The sequence below is a fragment of the Nematolebias whitei genome, chromosome 22, assembly GCF_014905685.2.
Source record: "Nematolebias whitei isolate Nwh7 chromosome 22, NemWhi1, whole genome shotgun sequence".
NCBI lineage: Eukaryota > Metazoa > Chordata > Actinopteri > Cyprinodontiformes > Rivulidae > Nematolebias > Nematolebias whitei.
The window spans coordinates 25,912,148-25,924,340 of record NC_056519.1 but is presented as its reverse complement, the minus strand read 5'-3'; the positions used below and the strand labels follow the sequence as shown (position 1 = coordinate 25,924,340).

At 41.5% G+C, this 12,193-nt stretch overlaps 1 protein-coding gene across 1 annotated transcript in view; it reads left to right on the top strand.

Moving 5' to 3' along the window:
- LOC119428564 (myotubularin-related protein 5-like) overlaps window positions 1–12,193 on the top strand; it is a 39,331-nt gene that overhangs the window by 21,304 nt on the left and 5,834 nt on the right. The window contains exon 6 of the mRNA XM_037696247.1: window positions 323–433. Coding sequence (XP_037552175.1) covers window positions 323–433 — 111 coding nt within the window. The remainder of the gene's footprint in view (window positions 1–322; window positions 434–12,193) is intronic.

Sequence of the window (12,193 nt, the reverse complement as noted above, 5' to 3'; positions counted from 1 at the left end):
AGAGAGGGATGTGTTCATATATATATATATATATATATACATATATATATATAAAAATGAGTGCTAGTGCAATGATGACAACACATAGCACTTTAAATTTTTATTGATATGATGATATTTAGGCAGCACAATAAATAATAGTTAAAAAAATTGAAATAAATCTTGTCATGCATTTTAAAATATTGCAAACTTTTACATTTGTTTTTTAAAATATGCATTTATTAGAAAATATTGTAGATTTCTAAATTGTACTGTAGAAACTTTGGGCTTTTGAATGACACTGTTGACCTTTAACCTTTGTGTTTCCTTCCTGATTGCATAGAACTGTTTGAGTCTGATCTACACCATTCATGCAGATGGCCTGTCCGCCACCTTGGAGACTGTGATTGGAAACCTCCTGACCTGCGTTATCCCCATCGCTGGAGGATCTCAGGTAGAGAATTACCAGCAGCTCTTTCTTGCACCAACAGGAAAATACGATTTCAATGTAGATTTGATTAAAACCTGGAAATTGTATGCATGTTTACCTTCACTTTCAGTAGTTTGATCATATACATTCCTCAGTGTCGTGTTCTGCTGGTTATGTCACCTCTTGCAGGTTTTTTCAGGCAATTCGCAGCTTTTACAACAGAGCTTGTCATGACCTGCCAGTTGTGACAAGCTCTTCAAATACTTGCAGTTCAGTGTGACCAGCCAGACGTGTGTGATGGCTTTATGCAAATGAAAAGCATTTGCTAAATTTAAATGGTATAATGTATAATCTTATGAGTAGTTTGTAAGTGTGGGAATGGGATATTGGTTGTACACATGCAAAAGTTGGGTTATCAAATCATTAGGTTTGAATCTCCTTGTGTAACAGTATCATGAGCTGTTTGCAGGTGCAACATGTGTTACAAGTACAATTGTTAGTTAAAACAAGTACTCCTTAGAGTACTTCAAAAATAAAATGTTACTATTAATGTGTCAACCCCACAGATGTGTTCTCCAGTGGATGGAAGAAGCACTTGAGGTTTTTAACATTTAATACTGTGTTTTGCTACACAGCGGAGGAGTTGTACCACTGACGAATACTGATCGAAAGTGAAACATTTTTATTGGGGATGAAAATTCAACAACCTTGTTATAAATAATCACACAGTCCTTGCTGAAATATACAATGGGTTGGAAAATAATTTACTCCTCTTGCTAGTCCTTTTGGTTTGTTCTCATACAACAACATATTTAATAAGAAACTTGATGCTGGAACTGCTGCAAAAAGTGAAAAGACAAAGCATCGTGTTTAGGGCTTGGAATAAATACAGTCATGTCATTACCATTAATACTAGAGCCCGACTGATGTGGACATTTTGGCTATCGGCTGATATTAGGAGGAGAAGACTAATGCTGATGTACTGGCTGAACATTTTTGAGCTTTGTCCACCCCCAAGATTCTAAACTTGCTTGAACACTCTATGTCGGGGTAGAGAACCTTTTTGTCTGACAGAGCCATAACGCCACGTGTTTTAAAATGTAATTCTGTGAGAGCCATACAATATTTTTTTTTACTAAATACAAGTAAATGTGTGCATTTTATGTAAGACCAACACTTTTAAAGTACAATAAGCCTCTGAATTATTTTTAATAACATTGTTATGCTGTTGTTAATGGTGATAAATAAAGTATTTCTTACCATTAATGCGACTTCTGGTGCTGCATGGTTTTGCTGATGGCCTTGTAGTCTGGTTGATATGTAGTGAGGTTAAGCTTCATGCAGGCGTAATTATCTTGTCTTTATCCGAAAAGTCGTCAAAAAGTTAATTGGCAACATCAAGCATGAATGTTTTGGCATGCTCTCCATCTGTGAATGGCTTTCCGTTTCTCACAATTGCTAAAGCACCAGCAAAACTAGCCGAATTCCAGTCACCTTGTTGGTCCAAACACGGAGTTGCTGCTGACCAGTTTTGCACTCTGCACTGTAGCTCTTCACATGCTTTCTTCCTGCTGTCCCCCACAAGATATTTTGATGCAAATGTAGCGTGGCGTGTGTTGAAGTGCCGCTTTATATTTGAACGTTTCATCCATGCAATTTTATCATTGCATATTAGACGCACTGCAGAACCTGCTCTCTCCACAAAAGTGAATTCCTCTGTCCATTCCTGCTGAAAAGTACGATACTCCTCATCTCGTTTTCTTTTAGCCATCTTCTTCAACGCGTTTCCGCAACTAGCTAGCTAGCTGCTATGAAGGAAATTTACTTCCTGACCACGTCACCTATGTACGTTACACATTATCCGATTGGCTCCAGCCACCCGCGACCATCTTTTATATTTTTATCATTATTTTTTTAATTAAAGATTTGTCTGCAAACCAGATGCAGCCATCAAAAGAGCCACATCTGGCTCGCGAGCCATAGGTTTCCGACCCCTGCTCTATGTCTTGAAGAAGTCTTCCTGATGTGCGTTCATATTTTCTGTTCTCCACTATTCACCATAAAGTTATCAAGTGTGTTACAAAAATATAAATTAAACAAAGAAACGCCTTCTTGTTCATTGCTTAAACAGTCAGTCACTATGATGAAGGAATAATTAGTGTTGACCACAGCAACATTTTGCTTTACAGAGAGGTAAAGATTTCAGACAAATGATGCATGTCATTGAGGACGACAACGATACGTTACTAACACTGATTTTAGTGATACATACATACATACATATATATATATATATATATATATATACATACATTTGCATGTATATATGTTAGATTTATTGTTCTGGATAAAAGTTTACAGGCAATAGCCTATGCTAGGTTATCTAAACACCAACTTGAGAGGCACATAGCTAATGACAAGCACGTTGGAGGATTGAAGAGAATTTATTATTATTGATTTATTTTATTTTACAGATCAGTTAAAATAAACCTACCAGGCTCTGTTCAGCAAAATACACTACACAATATGGCTCCCTGCTTTGCCTGTGCTGAAAGTGAAAGTTAAAGTGAGCAGCCATGACTTGAAAGTCACCTGCATGTGCCCTCTGCTGGATACATTGTGCATTTACACCTTTTGCAAGTAAGGACACGGCTTGTTCCCAGTGTTAATATCTGTGCTTAATGGGACAATTATCACAGATACCGTCATGTCCCCAATCGGCCTAAAATGTCGGCCCTACCAATATATTTGTTTGGCTCTAATTAATACTATTTTTATATTAGACTTTAACATTTTTATTTACAAGAACATTTCCTCCTAGCTTCAGTAATCTGAGATATTTTTGGTAAATTGTTGCTTTTAATTAAACGCAAAAATCTATTTAAAAACCAGCTTGTAGGTTTACAGAATACTTAGAGGGGTGAATACTTTTGCAATACACTGTATATTTTTTACTTAAAGCACACTTGGTTGTGACACGTTCATTGTCTTTATAGAAAAGAAATCACTTAAAAATGTCAGCTGGTGTTAGGTTAAACTGCAAGCATCACCACATTCTGTACATTTTAATTTTTGCTTGTTTATGTTTATAAGTACTTGTCAAGGGAATAAATCACAATAGATTTTGGTGATAAAATGGGCAGTTTTGATTCACACAGTTTTCATATTTTTCTAATGGTTTTCTGTTCTCTTTAGGTTTTGTTTCCTATAAGTTTTAGAATAATTTTCCCTCTATTTTGGTTTTATTGTCCCCTGGAACAAAAAAGGGGACTTGGAAATGCTGCCCATTATTGTTGTTAGAGCAACAATAAGTGATGTACTGACTTTCATTTTAGTGTGTGGCTACATCTGCATCTAGGTGTTAGAAAGGTTCCTTTTGAAAACTGTGTTGCTACGTCAAAATCCACGATGGCCACCCGTGTATGTGTGTGTATATATATATATATATATATATATATGAGGAAAATAAGTATTTGAACACCCTGTGACTTTGCAAGTTCTCCCACTTAGAAATCATGGAGGGGTCTGAAATTTTCATCTTGGGTGCATGTTCACTGTGAGAGACATAACCTTAAAAAAAATCCATAAATCACAATATGATTTTTTAATAATTTATTTGTGTGTTACTGCTGCAAATAAGTATTTGAACACCTGTGAAAATCAATGTTAATATTTGGTACAGTATTTTTGTTTGCAGTTACAGAGGTCAAATGTTTCCTGTAGTGTTTCAGCAGGTGTACTCACACTGCAGCAGAGATTTTGGTCCATTCCTCCACAGATCTTCTCTAGATCAGCCAGGTTTCTGGGCTGTTGCTGAAAAACACAGAATTTGAGCTCCCTCCAAAGATTTTCTATAGGGTTTAGGTCTGGAGACTGGCTAGGCCACTCCAGAACCTTGATATGCTTCTTACAGAGCCACTCCTTGGTTCTCCTGGCTGTGTGCTTTGGGTCATTGTCATGTTGGAAGACCCAGCCATGACCCATCTTCAATGCTCTAACTGAGAGAAGGAGCTTGTTCCCCATAATCTCACAATACATGGTCCCGGTCATCCTCTCCTTAATACAGTGCAGTCGTCCTGTCCCATGTGCAGAAAAACACCCCAAAGCATGATGCTTCCACCCCCATGCTTCACAGTAGGGATGGTGTTTTTGGGATGGTACTCATCATTCTTCATCCTCCAAACACGGCGAGTGGAATTAAGACCAAAAAGTTCTATTTTGGTCTCATCTGACCTCATAACTTTCTCCCATGACTCCTCTGGATCATCCAAATGGTCATGGTCAAACTTAAGACGGGCCTGGATGTGTGCTGATTTAAGCAGGGGAACCTTCCGTGCCATGCATGATTTTAAACTATGACGTCTTAGGGTATTACCCACAGTAACCATGGAAACAGTGGTGCCAGCTCTCTTCAGGTCATGGACCAGCTCCTCCCGTGTAGTTCTGGGCTGATTCCTCACCTTTCTTAGGATCATTGATGCACCACGAGGTGAGATCTTGCATGGAGCCCCAGTCCGAGGGAGATTGACAGTCATGTTTAGCTTCCTCCATTTTCTAATAATTGCTCCAACAGTTTATCTTTTTTCACCAAGCTGCTTGGCAATTGCCCCGTATCACTTTCCAGCCTTGTGGAGGTCTACAATTTAGTCTCTGGTGTCTTTGGACAGCTCTTTGGTCTTAGCCATGTTAGTAGTTGGAGTCTTACTGACTGTGTGGGGTGGACAGGTGTCTTTATGCAGCTAACAACCTCAAACAGGTGCTTCTAATTTAGAATAATCAGTGGAGTGGAGGTGGACTTCTTAGAGGTGGACTAACAGGTCTTTGAGGGCCAGAATTGTTGATGATGGGCAGGTGTTCAAATACTTATTTGCAGCAGTAACACACAAATAAATTATTAAAAAAATCTTACTTTGTGATTTCCGGATTTTTTTTATTTTTAGATCATGTCTCTCACAGTGGACATGCACCTAAGATGAAAATTTCAGACCCCTCCATGATTTCTAAGTGGGAGAACTTGCAAAGTTGCAGAGTGTTCAAATACTTATTTTCCTCACTGTATATAAATATATTTATATATTAATCGACCACCCCTTTCATTTGAGGAAACTATCCTTTCTAGTTTTTATATTGCTTAAAAGCATAATTTCCTCAAATAATTGGGGTGGCTCTTGGGGTGGCCGAAGATTAACCTTTGTGGCCAGAGCCCCCATTTGCCACCCCCTAGCTCCACCATTGCTCCTGGTGGTGGATACAATTGCTCTCTCTGCTCGCCAGGATCTGTCACTCTGCACAGCTTTGGACAAGAAAGAAATCTTTCCTCTGTTCTTCTCCACAGTGTAACTCCTTCCCACTTGAATATCTTACATCAAAAATATTAAAGTTTACATTCCCTGTTCAACTCTAGTCCAGAAAAACACACGTCTCAAAAACAACAAACATTCACTACTCAGATCTCAGTGACGGGGGGACATTGGTCCTCAAGTGTAGATTTCACTTGTTTAATTAAAGTTTTAAACATAAAAAAACAAGTTCAAACTTTCTTCAAAGTATCTCCTTGTGGTGCAAATGCAGTAGGAAGTTTTCTTTTGTCTCAATGCACCTGACCTGAATCCTCTTGCTGTAGTTCCAGATGTTGTACATGATGTGCACCCCACTGTACTCTGGCTCCTTTGTGTTCCAGACAGATGAGCCCCCAGCTTGTAGGTTAGACAGAGTTCCTCAGGTCCTGCCCTGTGACTGGGTTCTGGCCTGTCTCCAGGTAACTTTCCTCTTTCCTAAGCTCCACCAGTCAACAACCAGATCCATCTTCTTCTGTCAATCAAAGAGAAAATAGCTTTTTATTATTTTTTCTTTAACAATCGTAGCTCTCCCCCTGCCACCATTCCCACTCATTCAGTTCATGTGCAGTTGGTGGGGTTTTAGGAATCTGACTTGTTTTTAGCACATTTTGTCATTTTCCACAGGGACATATTATTCATGGCAAACATTTTATTTCTGTTTGTTTGTCTTTTCATTATTTTTGGTCCAGTTCAGTGTTTGATTGCACCTTAAGAACAATTTCCTACACCAACAATCAGCCACTAATCACACACAGGCAAACATTAGAGGCGGTTGCTCTGCGGGTCATAGGTAAGTTGCTTGGTGAACATATGGGCTGGCAGATGGCTTCCTGTTGGGCAGCACAGCATCTGAATGAGAGAATCAGATTTAATCAGTGTTAGTACACATACAGACAGAAAACTCATTGAATGCTGTCCTCACAACACCATCACTCACTGGATTACAGTCCAAACTCAGTCTTCAGAGTGCCATATAAAAGCTTTGTGTACTGTTTCTGTTTCCAAGAACAGGGAATGTCTTTGAAAGTGTAGCTTACACTCATTCATGTCACAGTTGAATCACACAGGACTTCTGTCACTATGTCTGACATTAGCACAAATGTTTCCTCATCCTTGGCTAGGGCTGGGTACCTTTCTAAAAAAATTGGTATCGGTACCGGTGTCGGTACCTTCACTTCGGTGTCGGTTCCTGGACGGTTCTTTTTTCGGTACCAATTTTGTAATTACTATTAATTCTAACGGCGGCAACCCTCGAACCCGATGGTGGACACCGTCGGTGAGGGATGCTGTCAGGCTGAAGAAGGAGTCCTATCGGGCCTTTTTGGCCTGTGGGACCCTGGAAACAGCTGATGGGTACCGGCAGTCCAAGCGACATGCGGCTCGGGTGGTCGCTGAGGCAAAAACTCGGGCATGGGAGGAGTTCGGAGAGGCCATGGAAAATGACTTCCCCACGGGTTCGAGCCGATTCTGGTCCACCATCCGGCGTCTCGGGGGGAAAGCGGTACGCCACCAACACTGTTTATAGTGGGAGTAGTGTGCTGCTGACCTCAACTCGGGATGTTGTGGGTCGGTGGGCGGAATACTTTGAAGACCTCCTCAATCCCACCGGCACGTCTTCCACTGAGGAAGTGGAGCCTGGGGACTCTGGGTCGGGCCCTCCAATCTCTGGTGCTGAGGTCACCGAGGTGGTTAAAAAGCTCCTCGGTGGCAGGGCCCCAGGGGTGGATGAGATTTGCCCGGAGTTCCTTAAGGCTCTGGATGTTGTAGGGTTGTGTTGGCTTACGCGACTCTACAATATTGCGTGGACATCGGGGGAAGTTCCCCTGGATTGGCAGACCGGGGTGGTGGTTCCCCTATTCAAAAAGGGAGACCGTAGAGTGTGTTCCAACTACAGGGGAATCACGCTCTTAAGCCTCCCTGGTAAGGTCTACTCGGGGGTTCTGGAGAGGAGGGTCAGTCGGATAGTCGAACCTCAGATTCAGGAGGAGCAGTGCGGTTTTTGTCCTGGCCGTGGAACACTGGACCAGCTCTACACTCTCAGCAGGGTCCTGGAGGGTGCGTGGGAGTTTGCCCAACCTGTCTACATGTGCTTTGTGGACTTGGAGAAGGCGTTCGACCGCGTCCCTCGGGGAACCCTGTGGGGGGTACTCTGGGAGTATGGAGTACCGGGCCCTTTGATACGGGCTGTTAGGTCCCTGTATGACCGGTGTCAGATCCTGGTCCGCATCGCCGGCAGTAAGTCGGACTTGTTCCCGGTGAGAGTTGGACTCTGCCAAGGTTGCCCTTTGTCACCGATTCTGTTCATAACTTTTATGGACAGAATTTCTAGGCGCAGCCAAGGTGTTGAGGGGATCTGTTTTGGTTGCCTTAGGATTGCGTCTCTGCTTTTTGCAGATGATGTGGTCTTATTGGCTTCATCAGATCATGATCTACAGCTTTCGCTGGAGCGGTTCGCAGCCGAATGAGACGCGGCCGGGATGAAGATCAGTTCCTCCAAATCCGAGGCCATGTCTTGAGCCGGAAAGGGTAGAGTGCCCTCTCCGGGTCAGGGAGGAGGTCCTACCCCAATAGAAGAGTTTAAGTATCTTGGGGTCTTGTTCACGAATGAGGGGAAAATGGAGCGTGAGATCGATAGGCGCAGCGTCAGCAGTGAAGCAGGCGCTGTACAGGTCTGTCGTGGTGAAGAAAGAGCTGAGTCAAAAGGCAAAGCTCTCAATTTACCGATCGATCTACGTTCCTACCCTCATCTATGGTCACAACCTTTGGGTTGTGACTGAAAGAATGAAATCTCGGATACAAGCGGCCGAAATGAGTTTTCTCCGCAGGGTGTCTGGGCTCTCCCTTAGAGATAGGGTGAGAAGCTCGATCATCCGGGAGAGACTCAGAGTAGAGCCACTGCTTCTCCACGTCGAAAGGAGCCAGTTGAAGTGGCTTGGGCATCTGTTTAGGATGCCTTCTGGACGCCTCCCTGGTGAGGTGTTCCGGACACGTCCCACTGGAAGGAGGCCCAGAGGAAGACCCAGGACACGCTGGAGGGACTATGTTTCTCGGCTGGCCTGGGAACACCTCGGGATTCCCCCGGAAGAGCTGGCCCAAGTGGCTGGGGAGAGGGAAGTCTGGGCCTCCCTACTTAGGCTGCTACCCCCGCGACCCGACCCTGGATAAGCGGAAGAAAATGGATGGATGGATATTAATTCTAACAAGAATAAAATTACGTTACACATTACAGTACAAATTGTGAGTTTTATTTTTTAACTTTGGTATTTTTCTATTCCAAGCAGTTTTCTTACATAAAAACAAACAAATAATTTCCAGGTCAAAAGAACAGTTTCAAAGAACAAGTGACACGTCAGTGTCTAATGCTCACTGCTATACACTGAGGACCTTTTCACTGAACAGTTTTTCTTCAGAAACATCAACATGTCTGTTTTCTGTGGACACAAAAAAGATGCTCCTGGCTGATGGTGTCTCCAGCAGTAGAACATGTTCACTCTGAGGCTGTAGATGATGCTTGTTGCACACACAGATACCTGGTTGTCAGTTTGACATATTGTCCCTCACATCCCACCAGCAGGTCACTGGATTCAATGAGGTAGAGTTGATGCGGACATCTGCACCTCTGTCTCTGCCTGAATCTTCTCTGTGGTTCTCTGGGGTTTAGGACTCTGATCATCTCCCTAATTGACATGAGAACCAAACATCAACAATAACATGGTTGTGTTATCATTGATCAAAAATCATTATCTAGGCTGAGAGATAAAGGTTTAACTGGTCAACAAAATCCTTTAAAGTTTAATATACCTCCAACATGCAGCTCCACTGTAGAAAAAGCAGCAAATTTTTAACAACAAAGTCTGATTGTCCTGTGGCCTCCACCTCACTTTTCTTTTGTCCTCACATCTGGGTCAGAACCTCCTGTGAGGAGAACATGAACATAAACAGTGAACGTTAGTGAACTGTTTAAGCAGCTGACTAAGGATGAGCACAGTTTTACAAGCTAAGATTTATGTTACTGTCAATCTTTAGTTAGCTTCTGAGTTTAGCTTGCTACTTAGATAAAATAAATTTACACACTAATATGTTAAAGTTAGCGTTACATGGATCATAGTTTATTTCACCGCGATGTACGTGTTAAGCTGCAGTTACGCTAACAAACGTAACTCACCAGCTGAAACTCACAGAGACGTCCTCGGAGTTCTTTGATGAAGAGTCCGGTCGTGGAGATAAAGAATCAGGACGTTCAGGCTCTCACAGGCTGACTTTAATGGTGAGAGGAGGAGGAGGAGGAGGAGGGGGGAGGCTAATGAACTCTTCTCTCCTCGCAGAAAAACACGGAGCAACTTTCTGCTCGCGTGTTGTCGAAGCCATTCGACAACACGTGCTGCACACGTGAACCCGTCTGTGGGCGTCACCAGCACCATAGACATACATTATACATAGATTAGGTACGGCAGCTCTATACAGCTCTGGGTGTAGTCTGTTTGTCATATGTCTGGTGTTTTGCCTGCCTGCATGCTGAAACCACGTGACACTTTACAGCCAATATCGAAACTTGACACTGAAAGAAGAGTGACGTTTCAATACATACACCGACCGGTGCAGTTCGGTCGGTGCCATAAAAGAACCTCGGTTCGGTACTCAGCCCTATCCTTGGGTCAAACACACAACATAACCTTAAATGATCCTGATGCATGTTCAACCTTAAATGATCTTTATTTGTATTATTACTTTGCTGTTAGCAGCCTTAAGAAGCCTAACATGAATCTTTTCATTTGTTTGCATTTATCTCAGTAAAGTGTAACTTTACAGAACTGATAGGAGAAAATTTGATTGGAGCTGGCATGACTGCAACTATCCAATTATAGCTTAGTTAAAATTATTCACTGCAATTTAATGGAGACCAGTCAAAAAAGACATAATACAATAAGAAACAAAATTTGCACAATTTATTTTTCTCCTCAAATCAGTGGTTGTCCTTAAATTTAAACAATCTGTAACCAAAATATTCAACAGATCCCATGTGTCAGTTTACTTACTGAAACAGCTACATTGTTCACAAGCGGGTGAACAATGGTGATGTCTATGGAAAGACCATTTGGGATGGAATAAGGCTGAAAATGTTGACATATTTAGGTTCAGTTTGTTGAGAAAAGTTGTTTTTCTTTCAACTGCTTCTTTCTGCAGTCCTTTTTTTTTCATGGTAGATTCCCCTCCTGACACAGCCTGGACTCAAACCTGCAGCCTCAGGATTAAAAGACTGGCTGCAGTAGACTGGTGGTCAGTGCCGCAAAGTTTTGCAAAAAGGTTCAAGGTGACTTTATTGTCATTCACATCACATGTGGTACATGAGGTGAAACGACATTGTACTCAAGGTCCCAGTTATACCCAAAAAAGCAATAATATAATCTATAAAAAAGAAACGGTATACAATGATCTAAGATATACACTAAACAATAATAATGTAATATAATATAGTGAATTAAACAGCAGCCTGAACATGAGTCTGTTGTGAGCAGATGGGTATGAAAACAGCATCTTATGGGTAAGAATCAGCAGCACAGGTAAAGTGACATGTCACCAATCAAAGTGTCATTACAGTGATTTTTCTGGTTAGATATTCATGAGTCTAACAGCCTCAGGGTAGAAGCTGTTCCTCAGTCTAGTGGTTCTACACTTAATGCTCCACAACCTCCTGTCTGAATGGAGCGGGGCAAAAAGTGAGGGTGCTGGGTGAGTGGGGTCCTTCATGGTGCAGGTGGCCCTCTTCCTGAGAAGAGATTGTTTAAAAAGGCTTTTTATTTTGTAAAGGTTGCAAACTCCTGGGCTAAATAATTAAATGGAGCTTCTTCTTACGAATATGAAAGTAAATAAGAGTGATTTTGTATGTAGAGCCGTTTCAGTACCTGCTTTGGTTCAACAGTCATCCTGTGCCAGTAAACTGTTAAACTGTGGTCAAATATTTTCACTTTTACATTTAAAATGTCAGATTTTTTTCCTGTCAGCCCATTATTACAGTTAAAGTTGTCTAAAATCATACAGTGTAGCTTTGGTAGCTTCTACTGCAACACATCTTTTTTAATAATCTTAATTTTAAATGTATGTTAACAGTTTCCTAGTAAAATAAACAAATTCTGTTTATTTCTGCTATTTTTTTGTAGTTTAACATAATGTCATTAATATTATGTGTATTTTTAGTTTAAGTAATAAATCACCTCACTTTGTTTTGCCTCATATTTGTGTTTCATATTTAATATTGCCCTCATCACATATTTTCCCACATTCATGTTAATATTATTGTTTGTGTAACTTATTTGTTTTGCCATGACTGTCATATTGTTATCAAGCTGAGGCGTCCTGTGTCTTCACTGGTATTGTTTCTAACGTGTGTTTTATCCTGCTGTGTGTGTGTGTGTGTGTGTGTGTGTGTGTGTGTGTGTGTGTGTGT